We start from the raw sequence: 13,328 nt of genomic DNA, 5'->3' as shown, positions 1-13,328 counted from the left end.
AGATGGTTTGGACATGTAAACAACCGATGAAGCAAGAAAGTTTCTGAATATATTTCAGATACTTATCAGTGTGTTATCATCACTGCCAGTATCTTTCATAATATTTTTCTTTTTTCATTTTTATACAACAGTAAACAATGGAGCATATAATATGTAAAAAACCTAACTGCAGAAAGGAGCAAGTGTCACAGCTCAGGTGTTCATAAACAGAACATTGTCTGTACCTCAACTTACCAGAGAGAGAGAGAGAAAGAACGTTATCTGAAACCTGGATATGTTGTCGTACAAGGAATCTTGGTCTGAACTCTGCAAAGTTGCCAAAGTAACTAACAGCAAAAACATGCATAATCTTAAGCAAGATACTAACTCAAGTTATATACCTCCTAAGCTGCTAATAATAGACGAAAACAATGATACTAAATAAGGAACAAAGATGTAATGAAAATTGAAGAGAGGTGCATTATTGATAAAATTACAAAAACAGCTGGAGATTCCATTGCCATGGAGATTACAATTAGCTTTGGTAATGAAAAAACCCACCAGATGTCTCTAATAAAGAACAAACAGAAAAGTATAAAATGGCTTCATTGACTAAAACTGGACACACTGCTACTACATTTGATAGTACACAACAAGTTGCTTGAAGAAACCATAAACCACACACCTTTTCATCATGTTTCCACAGACTCAGGGACGTGGTAAGAGCCTTCTGTTACTTGTTCTGCTAGCCACAATCCTGGAAAAAGAGTCTGTTCCAAGAAAGTTAAAATTTCAAATTCAAATTCAAATGAGAGAGCAACAAAGCAGAGGAAGAAGAGAGAAAGGGAGGTGGAACACTTTACATTGATTTGATTCTGAACAAGTCTTGGTCTCTTCTTTGGCCTACGAGGAGGTTTTTTCCCAAAGAGGGATGTGAAGTCGTCTTCGATCTCTCCTCTCAACAAAGAAACAGAGAACTTCACTTTCTCCTTCTTCTCCGAGTCTCCATCATCACGTGTGATCCTCGTGGGTTCGTTACAAGCAGCTCTCCTCGTCCTCAGATTCCACGGCCGAGCTTCTGCTTCTTCGCCTCCTCCGTTTCCCAAAGCTGAGACCTTTGGTGGTTTCCCATCGCACACGAGATCGATGCTTAGATTCCTCCTCCTCTCTCCATGATCGGGAGAAGGAGGGGAAGAAGAAGAAGAGGGTAGGTTGACGCACCTGAGGGATCTCTGGTGGCCCCATCGGAGGTAAGGTAAGGTGAAGTTATGGAGAAGTTTGGATCTCTCCGGCGGCGGCGGAGGAGGAGGGAACTCCATTGATTGATCGAAGAAGATTCCTTTCTGTCCGAAATGGAGCAAGTTCAAAGTTTTGGCTTTTATTTATTCGATTAGAAAGAGACAGAGAGAGAAGTAACGTTGTTTGTATTAGTTTTGTCGGGAACTCAATTGGGCTCGGATTGGGCTTAGATTAGGTGTTTAGTGGATATCACTTACTGGACTTTTTGTTTTCAGGTCCATTTATTTCCGACGACAAAACAGACTGTTACTAGAGAAAGGCGTAGACCACAACGTTAACAACACATGATAGCGAGAATCTACCATCAGAGATAGATCTGAAATTTTATGGTCAGTAAACATTTACTAAAGAAACTAATAAAAAGAAAATCATCTATGTAAATTTTCTTTTAGGATGATTTTTATTCTTTTAAACACTTCAAAATAAGCTCTGCATTTTATGTAATTAAAAGGCTTTTGATGATTGAATGAATTAAAATTCAATTTTTTTTTGTTTAAAAGGACCAAGGATTATGTTTTACTGGGTTGAGTCAAGATCCGTATGAACAAAATAGATATATATGCAGTGGAGTCGATTAAACCCAAGAAAATAAATTAACCAAAACCTGTAGTGGTGAAATAAGATGAACCAAAGACGAATCTAGACGCTGGTAGTAACGATGAGCCCTTGTCACGTGCAACAAAAATATTGAAAATAAGATGCATAAAAGTATCATCGATCACACGTTGTTATTCTTAAGGGTATGATTTTTAATTAACATCCTCAAACGCATACCAAAAGCAGGATTCAAACGACACATAGTTTATAGGATGATCATATATAATTGCAAACACACTTTTTTCAACACCTTGGCATGGGGAACTTGCAGGTGTTAGAGACTTTACGAGCGTTGGGAGAGCTGATGTAGCGACGGAGGCTAGGGTTTCTCATGTACCCACATATGCATGGCTTCTGCTCCTTCAGCTTCGCGCAGCACAACGCTGACGGTGGAGAAGACGAGGTTATCGCCGCCGCACATGGGCTTAGCTGCATTGGCGAGCACGTCACCGCTTCTGCCGCCGGGACTAGAACCACTAGGAGAAACGCAGCGAGGGCCAAAATGGACACCCATGTGGCCTTGACCATCAGCATTTTTCTTCTTCTTGTTCTTCTTTTGTTTGGTTTGAGAGTTTATAAAAAGTGTGTTCTTGTGTTTGTGAGTGGTTTTTGATACGTGTGTCTCTTGCTATTTTATAGAGAGGGAAAGTGAAATGTTTTTTCCTTACATTTTTCTGGTTTATTAGTATTTTCTAAAATATGGATTGAAAAAAAGTTATCAAAATATTAAACTAGTAGTGCACTAGCTAGCTTATTGTGCCGTGTCTTAACATTCTTGGTTTGTGGATAGTAAGAACTCGTGCGAATCATTTGACTTTAGGAAACACTAAACAATCAAGATTTGCGGCTAAAATTGGGGATACGTATTCTATGATTTTTTTGAAGGGCTTGATAAGTATTCAAATGATGCGATATTGACATAGATTCATTGCTATATTTTCTTGTTTGTTTAGAGTTTTATTTATTGCACTGGTGCCTTTTGTCTTATTCGTCTCCTTATATTTCCAAGTGGAGAAGTAGGACTCCTAAGTGGGGAAAATGTATTTAGAAAATTCAACACTTCATTAGGTCACTTTTTATTTCTGCTAAATATATTAGGTCACATTAACAACATATATATTTGACCCTCTATATATATGTCGACTTTCCACCAAAGAAAAACATCACGATAAGAGTAAATATAGAATTGTTTCCACTACCAAAATACATATAACACATAACTTGTTATATAATATTTTTTTAAAAAAGTGGCAAGCTTCTATTATTTGAGAATATTCTTCTCAATACTTTATCAAAAATTATTTAGAACTCTATTTTTATTTAATAATTCAACAACTTCCTATAAGAATATAAAATTTTATATAGGCATGACTCATATTTGTCACTATTGATATATCTTTAACGTCACTATTAATCTTTCTCTCTCACACACACTGATAATAGTATATGATGGAGAAATATATTCGTATATGTATCGACATAATTAATTCAATAAGTTAACGACAACAACGATCAATTAGTCTTTATATACAAAATGATGATTTTGAGAAGAAGCGTGCGTTTGGGGATACATTTGAACTATCATTGCCACAATCACTCATTGAACATCCTTTTTTGAATTTTTCTTCTGGCGCAACTGTATGTAGTAATCAAACGAACATTTCATATACTTTTCAGTGTAGAAATTTATTGGATATATTAGTTGTTGCATATTTTTGGGTAACCAGACTTTGTAGCAAAGTGATCATTCCAGACTTTGTGGACATATTCGTAGAAAAATGATCATTAACGTTGCTTGAAAAATAAGAAGCAAATATTGGAATGGGTTTATTAAACGGTTGATCGGTTTGCTTGGTAGGAATACTGGCTAGATTTTTAAACTACAGTAGAAATAAAATGATGTATGTAGTAAGTAAGAGCTTATCATAGTTCAAAAACACGAGAGAGGAGACAGTGGAATGTTTGGTGGAGTTGACATCACTAGAAATGTGTTCACACACTGGTTGTTGAAGTTGTACCTCATACAAACATGTGTCTTTCGACTTTTTTTTTTGGGTCGAAATGTTATGTCTTTCGACTTTGAAATTTGATGTTACTTGTTTCTATTATTTTTCAAAATTCCAAAAACGCGTTATATAAAAGTGAAACACGGCTAAGAAAATAGTGGTATTGTCGTTTTGAAAAGAGTAAATGAAATAAGAGAACCTAATCCAAAGCATCATCGATCGTGATATGAACTTTATAGATTGAGTAGTGTCACAATTTGCGTTGTTATTACTACTACTCTTACAGAACAAATGGTATAATTCAATTATCTTAATGCATGTTTGAGGCTAAAACTAAGAAAAATATTTTAGAATCATTTGTTTCTAAGAATAGTTTGTTTTTCTTTTAGTCTATCCTGAAAATAGATAAGAAGAAACTAAGAGCCGGCATATATGGTGAGAAGTTCCAAAAAGAAAAAAATAAATTAATATTTTAACTATTACAAGTCTTGAAACATTAATAAAGTGACATATGTTGCTGTCCTTAGTTTTGCAACCGATTCTAAGAATTTTTGCTCTTTTTCTTTAATTTTTTTTATAATTTTATCTTTTTCTTTTTAAGTTAAGAACTTCTTCTGAAACCAACGTTAGAACTGCTCTAACTAGACCCTTTCGATGGGACTATGAATTTGTTTCATTGGTTTATACTTTCACTTTGGTATTGGTCAAAAGTCTCGTAAATGGTTGGTCTCTTGTGTGTTTAGGCAACCATTGCCATTGTTACTCCAGTATTAATTCAAATTAATTTTCTAAAGAAAGTAGTAACATATGATCGTCAAAAAATATAAAAAATGTAGTAACATCGAAAAATAGAAGGTGTTGTGATGCGTCTAAAATATACATGCAAATTAGGAACTTATATAATTAAGGGGTTTGAATTCTTAATTTATGTAGTGGTGGACATGAAGAAACACATGGGAGAAGGAATAAGGGCAAAACCATTCCCAATTCTTTGCTTGCTTCATGAAGAGATGTTGTTAACTTTGTTCCCAAGCCTAGAACCTCTCTTGTATCTACCTAGCTCTATTTTTTATATTTCTTGCTTTCCCCTTCAATTTCTTCAAACCCATCACCACGAGTTTACATATATATATCAGAACACTAATGTTAACTACTATTCCGTTCCAATTTAATTTGTAAGCTGTCATATTTTCATCCAATCATGCCAATATTTGGGGGATCTTCTGATTCTGAAGATGAAAGAACAATGCATCAAATGACTAAGTTCTTCAATCGCCAACGATCAATTCACTCTATATTTGGAGGAGGCAAATGTATTTATTTCTCTCCTTTCTCTAACTTTATATCGGCCTAGTCGCTCATGACGAGTATGTACGTGAAAATAGCTAGTTAATCGTTTTCTATCTATAAATTCTCTAAAAGACCTTTATATGTATATGAATTCAACGAATCATTCATGTTTCCTACAAATGATATTGTAGCCAATCACAAAATTTGAAGTTTTTTATTTATTACTACAGTTGCGGATATTTTGCTATGGAGAGAGCCAAAAATAGCTGCTACATTGGCGATAGGAGTTAGTGTCTTCTGGTTCTTGATGGAAGTAGTGGAATACAATTTCATAACCCTAATTTGTCATGCTTCCATGACCTCCATGCTTATTTTCTTTATTTGGTCCACAGCTTCTGATTTTCTCAATTGGTAATGTATATATCTTTCGTTAGTCTTTTCGATTCATTGGGTCGATCATAAATATAATATATAATTTCCGTGCATTATTCCTAAATATATGCAGGGAAAGGCCAATGATACCAGAAGTGGTTCTAAACGAATCTTCTTTCAAGGAATTAGCAAGAAGCTTTCATGATAGATTCAACAGAATGCTCTCCAAGCTTCTTGACATTGCTTGTGGAAGAGATCCTCCACTCTTTTTCCTCGTAAGATGTTGAATTGATCATCTCAATACATCTATTTTTTCAATTATATATATATATATATATATATCAATTTATCAACTCCATTTACTATTATTTTCCTAAAATTGGATACAATTTTTTCAGACAACAATCTCACTTTATATCTTATCCATCATCGGGACATATTTCAACTTTATGAATCTTTTGTTCATAGGTAAGAATTATAGCTAATTACTAGAACATGTATAGATTTAACTATTGATTTTTTAAACTATTGATTAATTAGCAGAGGATTAATTAATGCACATTGTGCCATTTAGGGTTTATAAGCATGCAAACGTTGCCGGTTATGTACGAGCTGTACGAGGATGACGTTGATAGAGTGCTGAGTAAGTTGGCGAGGAAGATGAGGAAGCTGTACAGAAAAATTGACTCGAACGTTCTTAGCAAGATCCCAAGAGGAACTGTTAAAATCAAGAAACATACTTAAATTCTTCACTGTTTACATATTAATTCATGTATAATCATAATTCATATGTATATAGAAATATATAATGAATTCTGAAATTATATATATATAAATCCTAAAAATTAAAGAAGTTTTACTTCATAGTTCAAATTAAAATAATTCTTTTGCTTATTGTGTTTTCTTTTCTTTACAAAATGAAATTAAGACTAGTTTCCCTCCTAAGGGTTATCAAGGCATTTGATTACATTTTATGGTCATACCTTAATTTTATTTCAACAACGTTCGTAAGATTTAGCAATGACAATATTAGTAAAATCAAACATTCTAAGAAACTACAAAGCTAATCAGCTGATTCGTAATTTTTTTTGTGATGGTGGTTTAACTATATGTTTTCTCGAAAAAACTATTAAAATTTTATAACAATAATAATAATAATAATGATTTAAATTTAAATGGTAGAATTTATTATAAAAGGTATTACATGTAAACACATTTATAAATTCTTTCACCAAATTTTCATTAATTTAAGAAAACTAACCAAAAGAGTGGCAAATACAGAATTGCAAAATTTCCTCCACAAATTTGATTTTTGTGTACATACTTTTCGGAATTCGGGGAGACGGTATTTGAAAATATGTGGGAGTATACTCTCTCATTATATTTTCATGGTCTTTCCGGCAACGATGCTGTAAATGTACTGGTGTCCTTTTCTTATGGTTCCCCTGAGTGGATTCCACTTCTAGCCAAATATCGACTGTGATTTCTTCCTAATATAATCAGTCCAATAATATGGCATCAGTTATCCCACTATATGATTTATTTATTTTTGTCAAATATTCCAATATATGATTGTCAATAGATTTTGTACTCTTGATTTTGGAAGTGTTCATAAGCCTTTTAAAACGTTTTATATATAATTTATGGGAATATATACATGACTAACACGCGTTAACGTGTGCCCAAATGCACCCACCATCCATCCATATTGCATTTAGATGGTTATAACTTATAATGCCAACAAAAAAAAACTTATAATGCCAAGACCATGAGAATTTTCGTGGGTGGTAAACTTTACAAAAACACATCATCTTTAATTATTCTATACTGACAAAATAAATAATGACGATAACAGAAGTATCGATCGAAGAAGACAAAAACATTTTCAACGATACAAAGTCTCTCGATCTGAGTAGTACACCAAATCTGAATTTCAAATTTGATGGTCTACATACACTCTACAGTCTACACTACAATAAGACACTAATTGGTACTGTAATGGAGAAAATGGGTCACACAAGTTGCAGCTTTAAATGAAGACTGGTACTCATCCTTCTATCAATTTCAATATATTATTACCATATGTGCCACTCTGCAATGAAAGTTCCATGTTCAATTATCAATTAATGATATCTCATCACTATAGTACTCTACTAATCTTCCCCACTTATTTAATTGTTTTGTATTTCTCTCTACAGTCCTCCAACATCCCCTATATATTATTTAAAAAGTATTGCAATATTTTTTTGTAGCCATGTGTCATCAATAGAATGATTTTTAGAATCCTTAGAAAAATAAGTTGGTCCATCTAAATATATAATAAACTTTTTATTAAACTATAATAAATACATTATTAATGTGCTTCATTATTTCCTTAAATAAGATTACGGAATTGCCTAATGTGGTAAAGTATATATGACAATTAATGATTTTGAATAATAAAGATTTGATAAAAATAAGTGTGTATTATAATATATATATATATGTTTAATTTTAAGCTATTAAAATAAATTAAAAAAATCATAGTAACCATATAATAAAAATTTAAAAATTATATATATATATTATATTTTGAATTTTTAAAAATGAGTATAAATTACTAAAACTGTTAAAAGTTTCACATTCAAATTTTGGGATCGATGATTTAAAAATTTTGTTATGACATGATACAAATAATTAAAAAATAATATAAGTTGAAAGTCTCATTTAATAAGTATCAAAAATAAAAGATATATAAATATATGTATCATTTTAAATTAAACTATATGCCATATAAAAATACATAAATATCTTAATTTTGAAATTTACTTTGAATATTTTTTTGATAAAAAAATTGAAAAAATATTGACAAGATCGTTTTCTGTTGTATTTATATATTTTTATATGTTCGCACCAATTTAATTATATAAGTAGTAGATAATGACTTTTTATTTATTCAATATATATTTATTATTTATAATATGTTATAAACATATAATATATAAAATAATTTTTATATATAATGTTCATTCCGCGCAAGGCGCGGGTCTTAACCTAGTTAAAAGTTGTTTTAGTTCCTATATTTCACGGTTTCACCACTTCTCTTTCTCCAATAGGAAAACTAAAATGCTATATATATTCCCAGATTTGGTGGTAATGGAGTTTCACATTTACCCCCCCCCGGAAAGAAGAAAGAGTGGGTAAAGAAGATAAAATAAATGATAATTATGTGTTTTCTGTATCATGTGCAGTAAAAAAAAATATTTTAATTATATTTTAAAATTAAATTTTATTAATATTGTAGATTTTATTTTATTCTTACTAATATTTTAATATAAGTTTGATTTTAATATATCCGAAAGTTACTATTTTTGGTTGTCGGTTGAAACACACGAAAGGTTGTTTTTTTGTCCTTAAGAGTTTGTTGGACAAGTTAAATTGGTATTGTGACCCTATCCACCTCTCACATTGAAGACGTACGGTTAGCTGGTGGGTAGGTTTTTGCCAGGCATAGCCAAATTTGACCTAGAAAAGATTTCATCCACACAACTCACATGTCACATGACTATCACATTGCCTGGCTCGTGTTTGTGCCTTTGTTAGAGGCGCGCGCGTATACAAAAAAAAATCTGTTCGATCAAGTAGATGCATGCCAAATATTGTAAAGAGTAGTGTTCTGATCTATGCAATAACAAAATATATTCAGTTATGATGATGATCAATGAATGGATACAATTATATCTAGTCGATGCATAAATTTATGTTCCATCATTGAACTTATTGATTTTTGATTCAAGTTAGTCTCATATTATTTGAAATCATAAATCAGAATAACTTAATTATAATATGATTTCTGTTGTGTGTATATATATTTGTGTGTGAAAGGGATTGTACATGAAGAAAGAGTCAAAGTTTTTGTGGTAGAGCTCTTTCAGCTTTTTCCTATATATATACACACCACTCTCCATTATCCCTTTGTCACTTCACACACTCCCTATTGTCTTATATGTTTACACATACTCATACATGTATAGGTATATAATTTATGATGTTGCATATATATTCACATATATGCACACAAATTAGGTTTGAGAGTGATGCTGGTTGTTGACAGAAGATAGAGAGCACTAAGGATGACATGCAAGTACATATGTATGTATCATCACACCGCCTGTGGATGATTACAAAAATAAAACCAATTCAAAAGAGAGAGAGAGAGAGCCTGCATGTCTACTCTTTCGTGCTCTCTATACTTCTGTCACCACCATTATTTCTTCTTCTTTCTTACCTATACACACATATACATTCACACTTATGCATCAATACTTAAATTACGTACATAGGTTCATGCATCTCACATATACTAATTAGGTGATTTCTTTTTTTTTGTTAGTGAGCACTTACTTTCTTGTCATTACTTAAGCCCAGTTAGAGATTTGTTTTCCTTGTAAATTTGATCCATCATATCGCGACATATGTCTCACTGGTGTAACTGCAGCAGTTGCGGGCAACCAAACTTTCTTGTAGTTTCTTTGGTTCCTTTGGCAGGGGTTGCAAGAAGTTTCAGTGACAATCACAGTGACTCTGTTAAACATGATTTTCTCAACCATTTAAATGTCGATCGATCTCTGGATTCAACCAACATAAACCAATACCCGAACAGCAGAATATGTAACCTAACCAAACCGACCATGAAAATTTACAAAGTTACAGGTACAAAAATTCAGTTAAGCAAAAAAAAAACAGAACTTAATACATCAATTGTCAATATAGACATTAAAATTAGATAATTTCTAATATAAATTTAAAATTTTATATAATTTAATAATTTAGGTTTAAATGAAAATTTAAAATAAATTTTGTTATATATATTAGTCTGCACAACGTTTAGACCATAATCTAGGCTATAATATTATTTAAAAAATATTTTTGCTAATTTATCATATTTTTCATAATTTTAGACTAAATTATTAGTTTTAATTTAAGTTACTAATTCCCAATGATCCAACATCGACATCTTTTAAAGCAAAAAAAAACAAAAAAAAAACATAATACATCAAGTATCAATATAAATATTTTAATTTAAATAATTTATAATATTAATTTAAAATTTATATCTAATTTAATAATATCAATTCAAATAAAAATTTAAAATAAAAATTCGTTATATATATATATATATATGCAAGTCTGCAAAAGGTGCGTTATTTAGTTAACCTCAATTATTTAAGAAAAGTTTATGAACAAAAACAAAGTTTCTGTATAAATTTCTAATTAATATCTTTATCAACAATATTAGGTTTTACTATATACAGCGTTTTACCGGTAATCCTTTTTCAGTTATATAGTACCAAACAACCGGTTCGAATGATATGATGGGCCTCGAAGATGGGCCGGAAAATCATGTGGTGGTTGGAGATTTCGTGCGTAATTTTAATTACTAAAAAAAAAAAAAAGGTCATCGAGGGAACCCTAAACTTCAACGGGAACTCAAAATCAAGATCCCCCAGATTTGGATTCTTCGAAATGTCTTCTCCTCACCAACCCTAACTTCCTCACTTGAATTGCTCCCAATGTCAAGCGACCAGCAGGAGACTACGACGACGACGACGACGGTGGACGGTAGCGGAACTACGACGATGAGAGCTACTACAGCTGCTACTACGACGACGACGACGTTTTCTTCCCAGAGACTGAGGATAAACCCTAACAACGAGCATAGGCCTGAGAGCTACGAGGATCTGAAGCTCGATTTCCCCAGTGCGGTCTACTCTAGTCTCGAGAAGTACTTGCCGCAGCAAATCTTGGTCTCCACCAGGGATGACAAAGTCAAATTCATGACTGACATTATGCTCAGGCACCTCCCCCACGGAGAACGGTCCAGAGTATGTTTCAAAGTTTTGACCTTTCTTTGACTTTGGGTTTGCTCAATGCTTATAGAAAGTTTATGACTTTAATGCTTCTTTTCTTTATCAAAGTTTTGACCTTTCTTACATGGTTATTGCTCTGTGTCTTGTGTTACAGGCTCAGAGGCACAGCGTCTATAGGCAGAAGATAATTACTAATTATCAGGTGTGAATCCCTTTATTGATGCTCCAGTTCATAAGCTTGTAGTTTAATATGTTTTTTTGTCTCTCTCTCTCTGCAGCCGCTTCACAAGGAGTTGTATACTCTAGCTCCTATGCAATGCTTCGTCCCCTCTTTCATTAAGGCGATCAATGAAAGCTCAGAGAAAAGCTTCAGAAGTATTATCTCTGAACCGTCTCCTGGTGTTTTTGTCTTTGACATGCTCCAACCTAGCTTCTGTGAGATGATGCTAGCCGAGGTAATGTGCTTCCTTTCTCCTTTTATGTTGTCTTTATACGTTTTGCTTATGTGCTACTGTTTGACCCTGCAGGTAGAAAATTTTGAGAAGTGGGTGGGTGAGACAAAGTTCAGAATCATGAGGCCAAACACCATGAATAAATACGGTGCTGTGCTTGACGACTTTGGGTTGGATAGCATGCTTGACAAACTCATGGAGTCTTTTATACGTCCCATGACTAAAGGTAATATATAAGTGAAATCCATTACATACATAGTATTATTAAGGCTAAAAAGTTACTTACCATACGTATTTTGTTTTGTAGTATTCTTCAGTGATGTAGGTGGAGCAACTCTGGACTCTCACCATGGGTTTGTAGTTGAATATGGGAAAGATAGGGATCTTGATTTAGGTACTGAGACCTGTCCTGCAGAATTTTCAAATGGCCTTTACTAGTTTGTCTTACTAGTTCTTATAAATTTTGCAGGCTTTCATGTGGACGATTCAGAAGTAACACTGAATGTTTGTTTGGGTAACCAGTTTGTTGGTGGGGAGTTGTTTTTCCGTGGGACTCGGTGTGAGAGACATGTTAACACAACAACAAAGCCAGATGTATGCTACTCTTTTTTTAGTTGCTTAAGATTTTATATCTTCTGATGAGTGATGGCTAATTTAAACAAGTATTTGATTACGAAAGCAGGAAATATATGATTATAGTCATGTACCGGGGCAAGCTGTACTTCACCGTGGGCGCCACCGCCATGGTGCCAGGGCCACAACATCTGGACATCGAGTCAATATGCTTCTATGGTGCAGAAGGTAAGTATTAAACCAATTGAGACTTGCCTTTTGGACTGGTCCAGTTTCTTATCAAGCGTTTCCTTGCAGCTCTGTGTTTAGAGAGCTCAAAAGTCATCAGAAGGAATTTTCCAGCTGGTGCGGAGAGTGCTTTTGTGAAAAGAAAGAGGAGAAAGGAAGGGCTCTTGATGCTCTGAGAAAGGTAAAATCATTTGATTGATCAAAGCCTATAGCTGTCTCTCTCTTTTACCATTAGCTGTAAGATAATAACATATGCTACTTATGGCTATTGCAGAAATTGGTTAAAGCAGTGAGTGCACCCCAAGCCTGAAGAAACTTGTATTTGGATGACTCTTAAAGAATTTGCTTCTGTTTTAAGGTGACTTAAAACTGAGCTTGTGTAGAAAACCATTTGAGATGAACGGTTCGTTGTTTAACTTTTTGTAATGTACATGAAATTTAGTCTCAGCTTTATCTATACCACAAGAGGAGTTGTATTGTTGTTATCTGATATTGTTGCGAGTGTTTAAGGAAGAATCAGTGTTGTCTAATTGTAGTTGGTGTTGCTGCTCTCTCTAGTGAGTGTGCTCTTTACTGATGAATCGAGACACAACTCATGGATTGTGGATCTTCTTACGTTTGTGGTCTCTCTTGAATTGGAAAGAAGTGTAATTACTTTGCACGTTGACCTAAATAATGGAAGA

The 13,328-nt window shown here is 33.2% G+C and overlaps 4 protein-coding genes across 6 annotated transcripts; 2 read left to right on the top strand and 2 right to left on the bottom strand.

The window, feature by feature from the left end:
- Positions 1-287: 287 nt before the first annotated feature.
- On the bottom strand, positions 288-1,744 carry LOC106439558. 2 transcript variants are annotated; one of them, XM_048776496.1, is made up of 3 exons: positions 843-1,744; positions 665-749; positions 288-306 (listed from the first exon to the last, which is right to left on the bottom strand). In XM_048776496.1, the coding sequence occupies exons 1-2, from the start codon at positions 1,296-1,298 to the stop codon at positions 672-674; spliced, it is 534 nt and encodes a 177-aa protein (XP_048632453.1). In that variant the 5' UTR covers positions 1,299-1,744; the 3' UTR covers positions 288-306; positions 665-671. The 2 variants fall into 2 exon arrangements, with proteins under 2 accessions (XP_048632453.1, XP_013736491.2); XM_013881037.3 differs by lacking the exon at positions 288-306 and having other exon boundaries at positions 440-749.
- Positions 1,745-1,963: 219 nt separating this feature from the next.
- LOC106444113 (non-specific lipid-transfer protein 2-like) lies at positions 1,964-2,496 on the bottom strand. Its single transcript, XM_013885635.3, has one exon. The coding sequence runs from the start codon at positions 2,407-2,409 to the stop codon at positions 2,119-2,121; it is 291 nt and encodes a 96-aa protein (XP_013741089.2). The 5' UTR covers positions 2,410-2,496; the 3' UTR covers positions 1,964-2,118.
- A 2,468-nt stretch (positions 2,497-4,964) lies between these two features.
- On the top strand, positions 4,965-6,498 carry LOC106444115 (reticulon-like protein B9). The gene is made up of 5 exons (XM_048776495.1): positions 4,965-5,194; positions 5,402-5,582; positions 5,677-5,818; positions 5,942-6,011; positions 6,118-6,498. Exons 1-5 carry the CDS (start codon positions 5,083-5,085, stop codon positions 6,285-6,287), a joined length of 675 nt encoding a protein of 224 aa, XP_048632452.1. The 5' UTR covers positions 4,965-5,082; the 3' UTR covers positions 6,288-6,498.
- Positions 6,499-9,504: 3,006 nt separating this feature from the next.
- Positions 9,505-13,175, top strand: BNAANNG11120D (2-oxoglutarate and iron-dependent oxygenase domain-containing protein CP2). Of its 2 annotated transcripts, none has more exons than XM_013881040.3 (10): positions 9,505-10,235; positions 10,863-11,407; positions 11,547-11,594; positions 11,671-11,847; positions 11,920-12,070; positions 12,152-12,238; positions 12,314-12,438; positions 12,527-12,645; positions 12,715-12,826; positions 12,920-13,175. In XM_013881040.3, exons 2-10 carry the CDS (start codon positions 11,096-11,098, stop codon positions 12,953-12,955), a joined length of 1,167 nt encoding a protein of 388 aa, XP_013736494.1. In that variant the 5' UTR covers positions 9,505-10,235; positions 10,863-11,095; the 3' UTR covers positions 12,956-13,175. The 2 variants fall into 2 exon arrangements, with proteins under 2 accessions (XP_013736494.1, XP_013736493.1); XM_013881039.3 differs by having other exon boundaries at positions 12,524-12,645.
- Positions 13,176-13,328: the final 153 nt, after the last annotated feature.

Source organism: Brassica napus, chromosome A3, assembly GCF_020379485.1.
Source record: "Brassica napus cultivar Da-Ae chromosome A3, Da-Ae, whole genome shotgun sequence".
Lineage (NCBI taxonomy): Eukaryota > Viridiplantae > Streptophyta > Magnoliopsida > Brassicales > Brassicaceae > Brassica > Brassica napus.
This window is presented reverse-complemented; position numbering and strand designations above follow the sequence as displayed.